General features: G+C 42.1%; 1 protein-coding gene across 2 annotated transcripts in view; it reads left to right on the plus strand.

The window, feature by feature from the left end:
- The window catches only part of FBXO34 (F-box protein 34), a 28101-nt gene extending 24499 nt beyond the window's left edge, over positions 1 to 3602 (plus strand). For both annotated transcript variants that reach the window (XM_077264508.1, XM_077264499.1), the window contains exon 3: positions 844 to 3602. In XM_077264508.1, the coding sequence (XP_077120623.1) occupies positions 844 to 2944 (2101 nt within the window). In that variant the 3' untranslated portion in view covers positions 2945 to 3602. The remainder of the gene's footprint in view (positions 1 to 843) is intronic.
- Positions 3603 to 12371: the final 8769 nt, after the last annotated feature.

A 12371-nucleotide genomic window follows, 5' to 3' on the forward strand; every position in this document is an offset into this window, starting at 1 on the left:
TGTCAAACACAGCAGCTCCAGAACGACGCAGGAGCGATCCTGTGACGTAGCGGTGACGCACTTATTGTTCTCACAGGTCGTTAGCTCCATGTTTAACATCGCTGACATCGTTGCTTTTGCTGTCAAACACGACGATACACGCCGATCTGACGACCAAATAAAGTTCTGAACTTTAATCAACGACCAGCGATATCACAGCAGGATCCAGATCGCTGCTGCGTGTCAAACACAACGATATCGCTATCCAGGACGCTGCAACGTCACGGATCGTTCTCGTTGTAAAGTCGTTTTGTGTGAAGGTACCTTTAGGAACATGGCCTCAGTGACTACCATAGACTTGAATAGATAAAGGCACAGATGTGTGCACCCATGTGGATGCAGAGCCATTTTACTGGTGTGAAACCTAGTTCTTTGCAGACTATATACTGACATCAGTTTTTCTTCATTTATACAAATTATTTATTTTTAGCTCCACCTAGCTGATGTGTAGTCTTCAAAATCACTATTTTTTCCAAATGAAGAATGAAGTAAAATCAGTATTTTTTTTTGAAAGTTAGGTGTGAGATTGCTGCTAATATCGGGCTGTTGACTTTCTCGGATGGCTTGCTTGCCCTCGTGATTATCTTTTTCAAGGATTATAGAGCGGCCCGACTGCATAAGCTGTGTAAAGAGCAGCAAATCTGTACAAAATCTGGCTACTAATGTATTTTTCAACATAAGAGATTTTCCTTAAGCTGATGGGATTCGGCTGCATATGGTCAGCTGTGGGATTTTGCTGAATGTATTGATTTTGGGTTTTGTATGTCTGCGAGTCTCACTGCCTGCACTTCTGTTTTTTTGCAGGGCTTCTGGAATGCATTTAAAGCCATATCACAAAATACAGAAAAGAGAATCTCTCCTAGAACCAAGATCAAACAAAGGCATGCATCTGAACAACCAAAGCTCGGCAAAAGAAGAGAAGCGTAATGTGGCCACCAAGAATTGTTTACCCTGTATGGACAATCCCCCCCGCAGGCCATTGGGCACGCTGTCTCCGAACACCATGTGCAATATGGCAGGAATGAGCTCCTCCAACAGCTTCGAGGTCAAAGCAAAGAATGTTCCACCTGCAACCATCCATCAGGGTGACGAAGGAGATGTCCCATTGGATAGTTGTGCCCTCATCAAGCCAGGAAACACGAAAGAGAAGATTGCCTTTTTTGCCTCTCATCACTGCATCAGCAATAGGAACAGCTCCATGAAGATTAAAAACACTGGGGACATGAATGGAAGAGCTGCTAAAAGGCGAAAGAAATCGGTGGACATGAAACGCGTAAAGAACCATCTGGAGAAGGTGCAGGAAGCGCAGAAAAAGTGCCTCCTCTCTGAGTCTTTCCCAAGCGGAGTGGAAGACTGTTCAATAAATTTTGTCACTGATAATGATGGAATTCTTCCTGGAAGACCCATTTCTGTGATAGAGATGGTAGCTTTTCTAGAGCAAAGAGCAAGTGCGTTACTTTCTGATTGTGCTAAACCCTTTTCCAATCCTTCGAAACCCACTGGAAATTCTAAATGTGCCCTTCCGCCTGTCTCCTTGATGGCACTCGCAGCCAGTGAAAACTCTTCTGAGAAAGACAATTCAGAGAAGACCGAACTGGAGTCCGTGTGCGTCTTGGAAATGGTGGCAAAATTGGAATCCGAATGTTTGAGACGCCAGAACGACCGCGAATCAGGAGGACTCTCGAGAAACAACAGCTTCAGAAGGAACGTCGGCCGGATGTTGCTTGCCAGCGGCTCACAGCAAGGAGCGAGTCCTCCGCAGGATGATGCGTCTGATCCTGAAAAACACTCTGCTGCTGCTTCCGGGGTGGAGACCGATGTCTTGCAAAATGAGGAAGACGTTTCTCCTGTGAAATCTTGGCAAAACTGCGCTCCACCCAAGCCTCAAGATTCTGAGTCTTTGCCGCCTATGGAAGACTTTTTTGTGGCCAACGTAGATCTTGAACTCGTAAGAGAGACTTATCTAAAAATGAGGTGTAGGGGCGATATTGCGATAACTGTAGATCCTTGTAACTTATCTATTTCTGTTTGTATAAAAGCTGTTGAATGTGTCCCCGATTCTTATGAGAGTCAGTTGGTGAATGTTGCAGCTGATGAAAAGTCAGAGTGTTCAGATAGGATCCCTGATCTCTCCTATAAGACTGCAGATGTACTAATGCAAACACAGGATATAGGACACACGCAGGACAAAGCTTTATCAGGTGACCCATCACCCGGGGTCTTATTTTTTCAAAGTGATCAAAACGATGCAACACATGCACATGTACGGATGAGCCCTGAAGTAAAGTCACATGCAGACACCCCTGAGAAATGCACCTTTGACAATACTCTGTGTATGCAGAATAGCTCAATGATTGCACAGTACGCCGTCTCTATCTCCTCACTTGGAACCGTAACTCAGGTACTCAATGCCTCCTCCGTAAAGAGGCAGGTGTCTCATGATTTTCTCGAGACCCGATTTAAGATCCAACAGCTCTTGGAGCCACAGCAGTACATGGCGTTCTTACCCCATCACATCCTGGTGAAGATATTCAAGTATCTTCCCACCCGATCTCTCGCTGCCCTAAAATGCACTTCCTTCTATTTCAAATTCCTTATTGAACATTACGATATCCGACCGTGCGACTCGCTGTGGGTGCGGGACCCTCGCTACAAGGATGACCCTTGCAAGCAGTGCAAGAAAAAGTATGCGAGGGGCGACGTGTCTTTATGCCTGTGGCATCCCAAACCTTACTGCCAAGCTTTACCTTACGGCCCGGGTTTTTGGATGTGCTGTCACATGTCTCAAAAAGAGAGCCGCGGCTGTAGGGTGGGGCTTCACGACAACCGCTGGGTGCCCGCTTTTCACAGCTTTAACCGAACTGTGTGCAAGAAAGCGAGAGAGTCTGACATTGAAGAAGACTGACAAGTGCGGGCAGGAATTGTATTGGTCTTGTAGAAGAAAACAGAAAAATTTTCATGCCCCATGCTGTTTACATTGTACATAAACATGAGGGTTTCTTTTGTTCGTTTGTTTTTTTCTTTTTTTCATGGGGTCGCGAAACTGCACATTTAACACAAGAGCCTTTACTTTTTTTTTTTTTTCATTTTTCAACTGGATATTTAGCCCTTTAATGTAAATAACTCCCTAATAGATGTACATATAAAATCTATTGCTAGCTGATGCCACCTAATCTTTACAAAGCAGCTATGGAAGTTGTTGTGGCTATAGGTGTACGGATGGATTTTTTTTTTTTTTTTTTGCGTGGATGGTTTTTTTTTTAAATTTGTTTGTTTTTTTTTCTTTAATTTTAAGTGTCTTGTTAAATATGTATATCTTGTACGATGTTTCTAAAAAAAAGAAACTCTAAAAATATATAGGGCTTGAAGCATTTAAAAGTGTTTATCATTGGTTTAACTGGAGAGAGTTGTACTCGGAACTGGCACAAGTGTCTGAAATACTGTGACAAAGTGAATACATGAGGTGACTTATTATATAGTGACAAACTATATGAGAAAGATATTGTCTGGCTTTACTTCAATAAAATGTGCATCCTGAATCTTTCTGAATGCATTGGCTTTCACCTTTGTTTAATAGTGTTTTTGTGGTTTTTGTTTTCTTCGTCACTTTGCACTTTTTTTTTTATATTCCGTGTAATATACAGTCTTCATCTGTTGATCGTTCTTTCTAAGCTGCAATGTTTTCAGTAGTTTATAGATGTACAATTTATGGAACTGTGGAATCCATTTTTAAAAGCAAATCTGGTGAAATATTAAATGTATAATAACTTCCCGCCTTGTTTAATGACATTTACTACAAATTAAGTTTTGACACACTCAAAGGATAGGTTACCAATGTGAATGTAGGGTAAAACGATGACAGAGTTTAGTTTTCAAGAGCTCTGCTAATGACAAAAAACGTGATCATATACAGCAGACACACTTATGGCGCTAAAGAAGACAAAAGTTGTAGCGGAAAGTCTTATGTAGACTCCTATAATAATGAGTTGCCTGCAGCAGCCACTACAGGGTACATGTGTGCATATGTCCCTGGAAGAACTGAGCTTTGGCTTAGATGTAATGTCCCCTTTCAGGCTCGGGTAAAACGATGACGTGTTGCACAACACTGAAATGGCAGTGTGCATTGTGACATCGCAGCTAATGACTTTGGTGTTGTGCTGCAGCAGATGCAGTTGCAAAGGTTTCCAAATTGTTTTGATTTGTCGCTGGTCGCAAGTTGCACGAGACTTGCTTGCTAAAGACTTGAATTGAAGTAACATAGTAACAAACTTATTAAGGTTGAAGGAAGACTTTAAGTCCATCTAATTCAACCCATAACCTAACATGCTCTAACATGTTGAACCAGAGGAAGGCAAAAAAAAACCAAGTGGCAAAGAGTAAATTCCACACTGGGTAAGAAATTTCCTTCCCGACTCCACATACGGCAATCAGACTAGTTCCCTGGATCAACACCCTAACAAGGAATCTAGTGTCACGTGAATGCACGACTTGCGTATGTCTTATCTGCATTTTTGTGGGGTGGGGAGGGAGAATCTGAAGTACCTGGCAGATAGAGACCATATTTAATCAGCACTTTTTTTTTTTTTCCATTTATTTTTTTCCCTTTGTTTTTGGATTACTTTTCTGCATCACAGATCTGTTATATATTGGGTTACCACCCCTACACATTGTAAAGAATAAAATCGGAGTTTTTGAAATGAATGGACTAACAGATTTTAAATGTTTGCTTCCTGTCATTTTAAGCACCAGTATTTGCAGCCTTGAAGATAAGTTGTAGAAATCTGCTACAGAAAATCTGCAGCCTGTTGTGGCATCAGAAAAGTGAATGGTTACACAGAAAATCTGAAGTGTTGTGTTTTTTTTTCTAAAGATGCAGCATTTCTCTTCCTCCAAACATGGCGAGTTGAGTTAATGCCAAAGAGCTCAATTTTAGTATCATCTTACCACAGCACCTTCTCCTAATCACTCACAGAATCATCCAGGTGTTTATTGGCAAACTTCAGATGGGCCTGCATATGTGTCTTCTTGAGCAGGGGGACCTTGCGGGCACTGCAGGATTTAAAACCTTTACGGTGTAAAGTGTTAGCAATGGTCTTCTTGATGACTGTGGTTCCAGCTGCCTTGAGATCATTAACCAGTTCCCCTTGTGCAGTTTTAGGCTGATCTCTCACCTTCCTCACAATCAAGGATACCCCACAAGGTGGTATTTTTCATGGTGCCCCAGATGTATGTCTATTGACAGTCATTTTGTATTTCTTCCATTTTCTTGTTACTATTGCACCAACAGTTGTCTCCTCCTCACCCAGCGTCTTTCTTATGGTTTTGTAGCCCATTCCTGCTTTGTGCAAGTCTGTGATCTTATCCCTGACTAGAGATGAGCGAATTTGCTCGGGTTTCCTTTTATTCGGCAAGCTATAGAGCTTGCCGAATTAGCTGTAGAGGGAGCCTGGCTTCCTGGATCGCGTTGGCTGATCGGCACCGCAGCTGCATGTGTGACCATCACGACACATGCATGGAGAGCCTAATAAACAGGCTCTTCATGCAGGCTGTCACACCACCATGACACATGCAGCCGCAGAGACGATCAGCTGGCAAGAACCAGGAAGCTATAGAGCTTGCCGAGCAAATTCGCTCATCTCCCTGACATCCTTATAAAGTGCTTTGGTCTTGCCCATGTTGTAGGGGTTAAAGTGTGACTGATTTAAGTCTGTGGACAGGAGTCTTTCTTTTATAAAGGTGACTGTGTAAGACAGCTGTGTTTATTACAGGTAATGAGTTGATTAGAAGTGTCTAACTGGTCTGTAGGAGCCAGAACTCTTGGGGTATGTGCACACGTTGCGGATTTGCTTGCGGATCAGCAGTGGATTGGCCACTGCGGATTCGCAGCAGTTTTCCATCAGGATTACAGTACCATGTAAACCTATGGTAAACCAAATCTGTTGTACCCATGGTGCAGAAGAAACCAGGCTGAAACGCTGCGTTGTATCTTCCGCAGCATGTCAATTCTTTGTGCAGATTCCGCAGCGTTTTACACCTGCTTCTCAATAGGAATCCGCAGGTGTAAAACGTAGTGCATCTTGCCTACAGATTTATTTTTTATTTTTTTCAAAAACTGGAAAAATCCGCACATGAATCTACAACATGGGCACATAGCCTTAATGGTTGGTAGGGGATCAAATACTTATTTTTCACTGCAAAATGCACATTTATACAATGTGATTATCTGGATTTTATTTTTGATAATCTATCTCTCAATGTTAAAATTAACCTACCCTTAAAATTTTAGGCTGAACAGTGTCTTTGACCGTGGGCAAACTTACAAAATCAGTAAGGGATCAAATGCTTATTTCCCCCCACTGTACAGTAATTAAAAAAAAAAAGGCAAATTACAGAAAAGATCCAATGTCTTTCTGAAATGGATTCTCACATAAAAATGTGACTAGTACACCTGGGTTTAAAGCTGTATGCATACCCTAAAAAGGAGCAATTCCTGAAGTTTTCTGCTGGACACGTTTCCCCCCCCCCCCCCCCAAAAGCTATAGCATTGGCAGGCTATGGGCTACAAGGCTCAGTTCACACTGTAGATTTATGCAGTGAAATATTGTACCAGCAACTCACAGGCTATGTGCACACGTTCAGGTTTTTTCACTTTTTTTTCACGATAACGCTATAAAAACTCATTAAAGACACATACATTATGCATCCTATCATTTAGAATGCATTCTGCATGTTTTGTGCACATGGTGGGTTTTTTTTTCCACGAAAAAAAACACATTGTGGATAAAAAAAACCAGCATGTTCATTAATTTTGCGGATTTTCTGCGTTTTTCCCGCAATTCTATGCATTTGGAAAAAAAAAAAAGCACAAAAAAACGCATGCGGATTTCTAGCAGAAATTTTCCTGACAAAAACCAGACGTGTACACATACCCTCACACTTATTTTCTACTTCTACCTAGCTGCTGTTACAATTCGGCAAGGCTAGGTTCATGGAGTACTGCTATAGCTCAAATATTCACCCAAAAATATGTATTTATAAGATGTTTTAAAAATGGTGAGCGACAAAACATTTAATACACATGAATTAAAGGGGGGCGAATGCCTTTCCCTAACACACGGTCTTGCATACTGTGCTGTGGAGGTTGGCACCCTAAACCTGAGTAGGTGGTGCCCCTGCTTGTCCTTCTCACCTTTTTTATAATGTCGTCATACGAGTTGGGGGATCAGTAAACAGAAACATCCATGTAAAATCACAGCATCAGAGATAGCGAGTCATACAGAAAGGAAAGTGCTACATGCATTTGTGCCCAGAATTGATAAAAAAAAAAAAAAATGAGGTAATAGAAGACAGTGCCAATAGCGTGTATGACAGCCAGGTCTTGTCCTCTTTAGAAGCTATTCACTATACATTACAATGCATAGCTAAATTCCAATAAACAATCGTATCAGAATTTCACTTAACGGGGAAACGGACCTTGTGGGATCGCTAGATGGAATGCATTATTTAAGTCTTGGATTTGTTAGGTATATACGTGTGTATGTATACGAGGATGCGATTTTTACGCACAAATGTATCCGTGTCATCCGTATGGCGATTATTTTTTTTTTTTTTTTTGCGCAGGCTTGCAAAATGGACATCATGGATCAATCGGCTCAAATATTCTTAAAAACATATATATATCAGTGAGACACGCACACAATAAAAAAATCTATTAATTTTTATACTTGTATTTAATTCAGCGCTAGATAGCAGAAAAGCCGGTAATTCAATTTCCGGCTTTTTTGCTATCTACTTCACAATCTCTACAGGCAATTTTCTCTGCCAGAGTGGGAAAGCCAGTTACTGAGGACAGCTAGTAATAGCCTAGAGAGGGACCAAGGCTATAGGACCCCGACACCCCCGCCCCCCCCCCCCCCCCCGGCTAAAACCATCTGCCCCCAGCCACGCCAGAAAAGGCACATCTGGAAGATGCCCCTATTCTGGCACTTAGCCTCTCTCTTCCCACTCCTGTGTAGTGTTGGGATATGGGGTAATTAAGGGTTAATGTCACCTTGGTATTGTAAGGTGACATTAAGCCAGATTAATAATGGAGGCATCAATTATGACACCTATCCATTATTAATCCAATTAGTACGAAATGGTTAATTAAACACATTAAAAAGTATTTTAATGAAATAAAGACACATGGTGTTGTAATTTTTTATTATACTCTTAATCCACCTGAAGACCCTTGTCACCTGAAATAAATTTTAAAACTCATATGAACTCGAGCGTGGGAAAATATTCTGAAAAGTTCCCAGGCTCGAGTTCATGAGTTCATCCAGCAGAGGGCACATCACCGCGACTCGAGGTAGCTATAGGACATTCCCCTGCATTCCATTCATTCACCAAGTTTTACAGTCAGGAGCACAGCTGCATTAGCAGAGCTCCTGGGTGTAAAATGATTTAACCCCTTCAGATGTATTTACAGCATGGGACAAAACTGAACGACAGAAGGTATGGAATATTGTTGTGTTTTGTTTTTTTTTTAAATTATTTCAGGTGACAAGGGTCTTCAGGTGGATTAACCCCTTTACCCCCAAGGGTGGTTTGCACGTTAATGACCAGGCTAATTTTTACAATTCTGACCACTGTCCCTTTATGAGGTGTTAACTCTGGAACGCTTCAACGGATCCTGGTGATTCTGAGATTGTTTTCTCATGACATATTGTACTTCATGATAGTGGTAAAATTTCTTTGATATTACCAGCGTTTATTTTTGAAAAAAAAAATGGAAATTTGGCAAAAATTTTGAAAGTTTTCCAACTTTGAATTTTTATGCAATTAAAGCACAGAGCTATGTCACACAAAATACTTAATAAGTAACATTTCCCACATGTCTACTTTACATCAGCACAATTTTGAAACCAAATTTTTTTTTTGTTAGGGCGTTATAAGGATTAAAAGTTGACCAGCAATTTCTCATTTTTACACCATTTTTTTTTTTTTTAGGGCCCACATCTCATTTGAAGTCATTTTGAGGGATCTATATGATAGAAAATACCCAAGTGTGACACCATTCTAAAAACTGCACCCATAAAAGTGCTCAAAACCACATACAAGAAGTTTATTAACCCTTCAGGTGTTTCACAGGAATTTTTTGAATGTTTAAATAAAAATGAACATTTAACTTTTTTTCACAAAATTTACTTCAGCTCCAATTTGTTTTATTTTACCAAGGGTAACAGGAGAAAATGGACCCCAAAAGTTGTACAATTTGTCCTGAGTACGCTGATACCCCACATGTGGGGGTAAACCACTGTTTGGGCGCATGGCAGAGCTCGGAAGCGAAAGAGCGCCATTTGACTTTTCAATGCAAAATTGACTGGAATTGAGATGGGACGCCATGTTGCGTTTGGAGAGCCACTGATGTGCCTAAACATTGAAACCCCCAAGTGACCCCATAGTGGAAACTTATCTAGATATGTTGTGAGAACTTTGAACCCCCAAGTGTTTCACTACAGTTTATAACACAGAGCCGTGAAAATAAAAAATCTTTTTTTCTTCAATTTTTTTAGCCCACAGTTCTGTATTTTTCCAAGGGTAACAGTTGAAATTGGACCCCAAAAAGTTGTTGTCCAATTTGTCCTGAGTACGCTGATACCCCATATGTGGGGGGGAACCACCGGTTGAGCGCATGGCAGAGCTCGGAAGGGAAGGAGCGTCATTTGGAATGCAGACTTAGAATGATTGGTCTGCAGGCGTCACATTGCGTTTGCAGAGCCCCTAATGTACCTAAACAGTAGAAACCCCCCACAAGTGACCCCATATTGGAAACTAGACCCCCCCAAGGAACTTATCTAGATGTGTTGTGAGAACTTTGAACCCTCAAGTGTTTCACGACAGTTTATAACACAGAGCCGTGAAAATAAAAAAAAAATTTTTCCCCACAAAAATTATTTTTTAGCCCCCAATTTTGTATTTTCCCAAGGGTAACAGGAGACATTGGACCCCAAAAGTTGTTGTCCAATGTGTCCTGAGTACGCTGATACCCCATATGTTGGGGTAAACCCGATTGGGCGCACGGGAGAGCTCGGAAGGGAAGGAGCACTGTTTTACTTTTTCAACGCAGAATTGGCTAGAATGGAGATCGGACGCCATGTCGCATTTGGAGAGCCCCTGATGTGCCTAAACAGTGGAACCCCCCAATTATAACTGAAACCCTAATCCAAACACATCCCTAACCCTAATCCCAACCCTAACTTTAGCCCCAACCCTAACCCTAACCCTAACTGTAGCCTTAACCCTAGCCCTAATGGGAAAATGGAAATAAATACATTTTTTTTAATTTTTTAGTTTTTCACTAACTAAGGGGTGATGAAGGGGGGTTTGATTTACTCTTATAGCAGGTTACAGCGATACCTCATTTATATCATTTTTTAATGTTTTGGCGCTATGATAACTTTTATAGAAAATAGGTATTAAGCTTACCGTTAATGATGTTTCCAGGAGTCCATCCTGACAGCACCCTGGAGGACGTCCTCCTCCCCTTGCTGGGACAAGAAACACACGAGAGTTCAAAAGGTCCGGTCCCACCCCCAATCCTCAGTGTTGTAACAAGAACCGCCTCAAGGAAATGCAGAAAAATATACTTTAATGGTCAATAGAACATACTACATCATGTACCAGGAACATATTACATATATGTCAGGCTTACATTACAAATGCATATCAATAGTACCAGGGAGGGAACTACCAGTGCTGTCAGGATGGACTCCTGGAAACAACATTAACGGTAAGCTTAATACCTATTTTCCAGGATGTCCCTCCTGACAGCACCCTGGAGAGTACCAAAGCACCTCCTCAGGGTGGGATTACCACTTGGAGAACCTTTCTCCCAAACGCAGTATGTTGACCAGACAAAACATCAAGTTTATAATGTTTACAAAAGGTATTTGCACTAGCCCATGTTGGGCCTTACAAATCTGCTCTAGAGAGGAGCCTGTCCTCTCGGCTGAAGAAGTAGCTATCCCTCGAGTAGAGTGTGCGTGGAGACCATTTGGAGGTGGAATCCCCTCTGACTGGTAAGCCTCAGAGATCACAGACGTGATCCAACAAGCGATAGAGGCCTTTTTACCTTTATTCTTACCACTGAACAAAATAAGCAAATTTGGATCAATGCGCCATGAGTTGGTGGCTGACAGGTAGTCAAGGACCGCCTGTCTGACATCAAGAGAATGCAGAGCTTTTTCTTTAGAAGGGTTACTGCAAAAGGATGGTAACACGATTTCCTGATTCCTATTTTTAAGCGTTCCCACTTTTGGAATAAACAAGGGGTCCAGTTTAAGGATTAAGCGATCATCTCTAATCTGGAGGTACGGGTCCCCTTGTGCACAGGGCCTGAATTTCCCCCACCCTCTTTGCTGTGGTAATTGCTACTAAGAATGCTGTTTTACGTGTTAGGGCTGGAATGGGCATGTTATCAGCTGAGGCGTAATTATCTTTACAAAGGAATCTGAGGACCAAGTTAAGGTCCCAAGAAGGCGATAATTGTCTAATGGTGGGGCGCAACCTTTGGGTGGCTCTGATAAATTTAACTATCCACGGGTGAGCCGCTAGGGGATAGTCTAAAAAGGAGCTAAGTGCCGAGATCTGCACTTTCAAGGTGCTTGGCTTAAGCCCTTTGTCAAATCCGGCCTGCAGAAAGTCCAGAATTCTGGGTAAGTCAGGAGTGCCTGCCGCAACCTCAGACCTGCCACCCTCCAGACAGAAACGCCTCCAGATCTTCAAGTAAATTGCCGATGTGATAGGCTTCCTACTGGACTTGATAGTGGCTATTACTTGGTTCGACAGACCTGTTGCCTTCAGGATCCAGGCTGAGAGATGTAGCTTCTCTGGGTTCGGGTGATACACGGGGCCCTGGTGGATTACATCTGCCCTGAGAGGAAGCTCTACTGGGTTCTCGATTGCCAGGTCCACTAGAAGAGAGAACGAACTCCTTCTTGGCCAGTATGGAACAACCAAAATAACTCGAGCTTGATCCTCCTTGATCTTTCTGAGAACAGCCGGAATTAGTGCCAGAGGAGGGAATGCATATGAGAGGGGTTCCGTCCATTGCTGGCTTAGACCATCTATCCCTTCTGGAAAATCCCGGGGGTTCAGCGAGAAGAATCTTGAGACCTTCGAATTTCTCCTGTTTGCGAAAAGGCCTATACTGGGAGTTCCCCAACGAAGACACAAATCCTGTAAGATATCTTGGTTGAGTTCCCACTCTGTTGCAAACACCCTTCTCCAGCTCAAGTAGTCCGCTAAGACGTTCTGGGAGCCCTCTAGATGAATTGCCGAGATGGAAA

Source organism: Ranitomeya variabilis, chromosome 1, assembly GCF_051348905.1.
Source record: "Ranitomeya variabilis isolate aRanVar5 chromosome 1, aRanVar5.hap1, whole genome shotgun sequence".
NCBI classification, from domain to species: Eukaryota; Metazoa; Chordata; class Amphibia; order Anura; family Dendrobatidae; genus Ranitomeya; species Ranitomeya variabilis.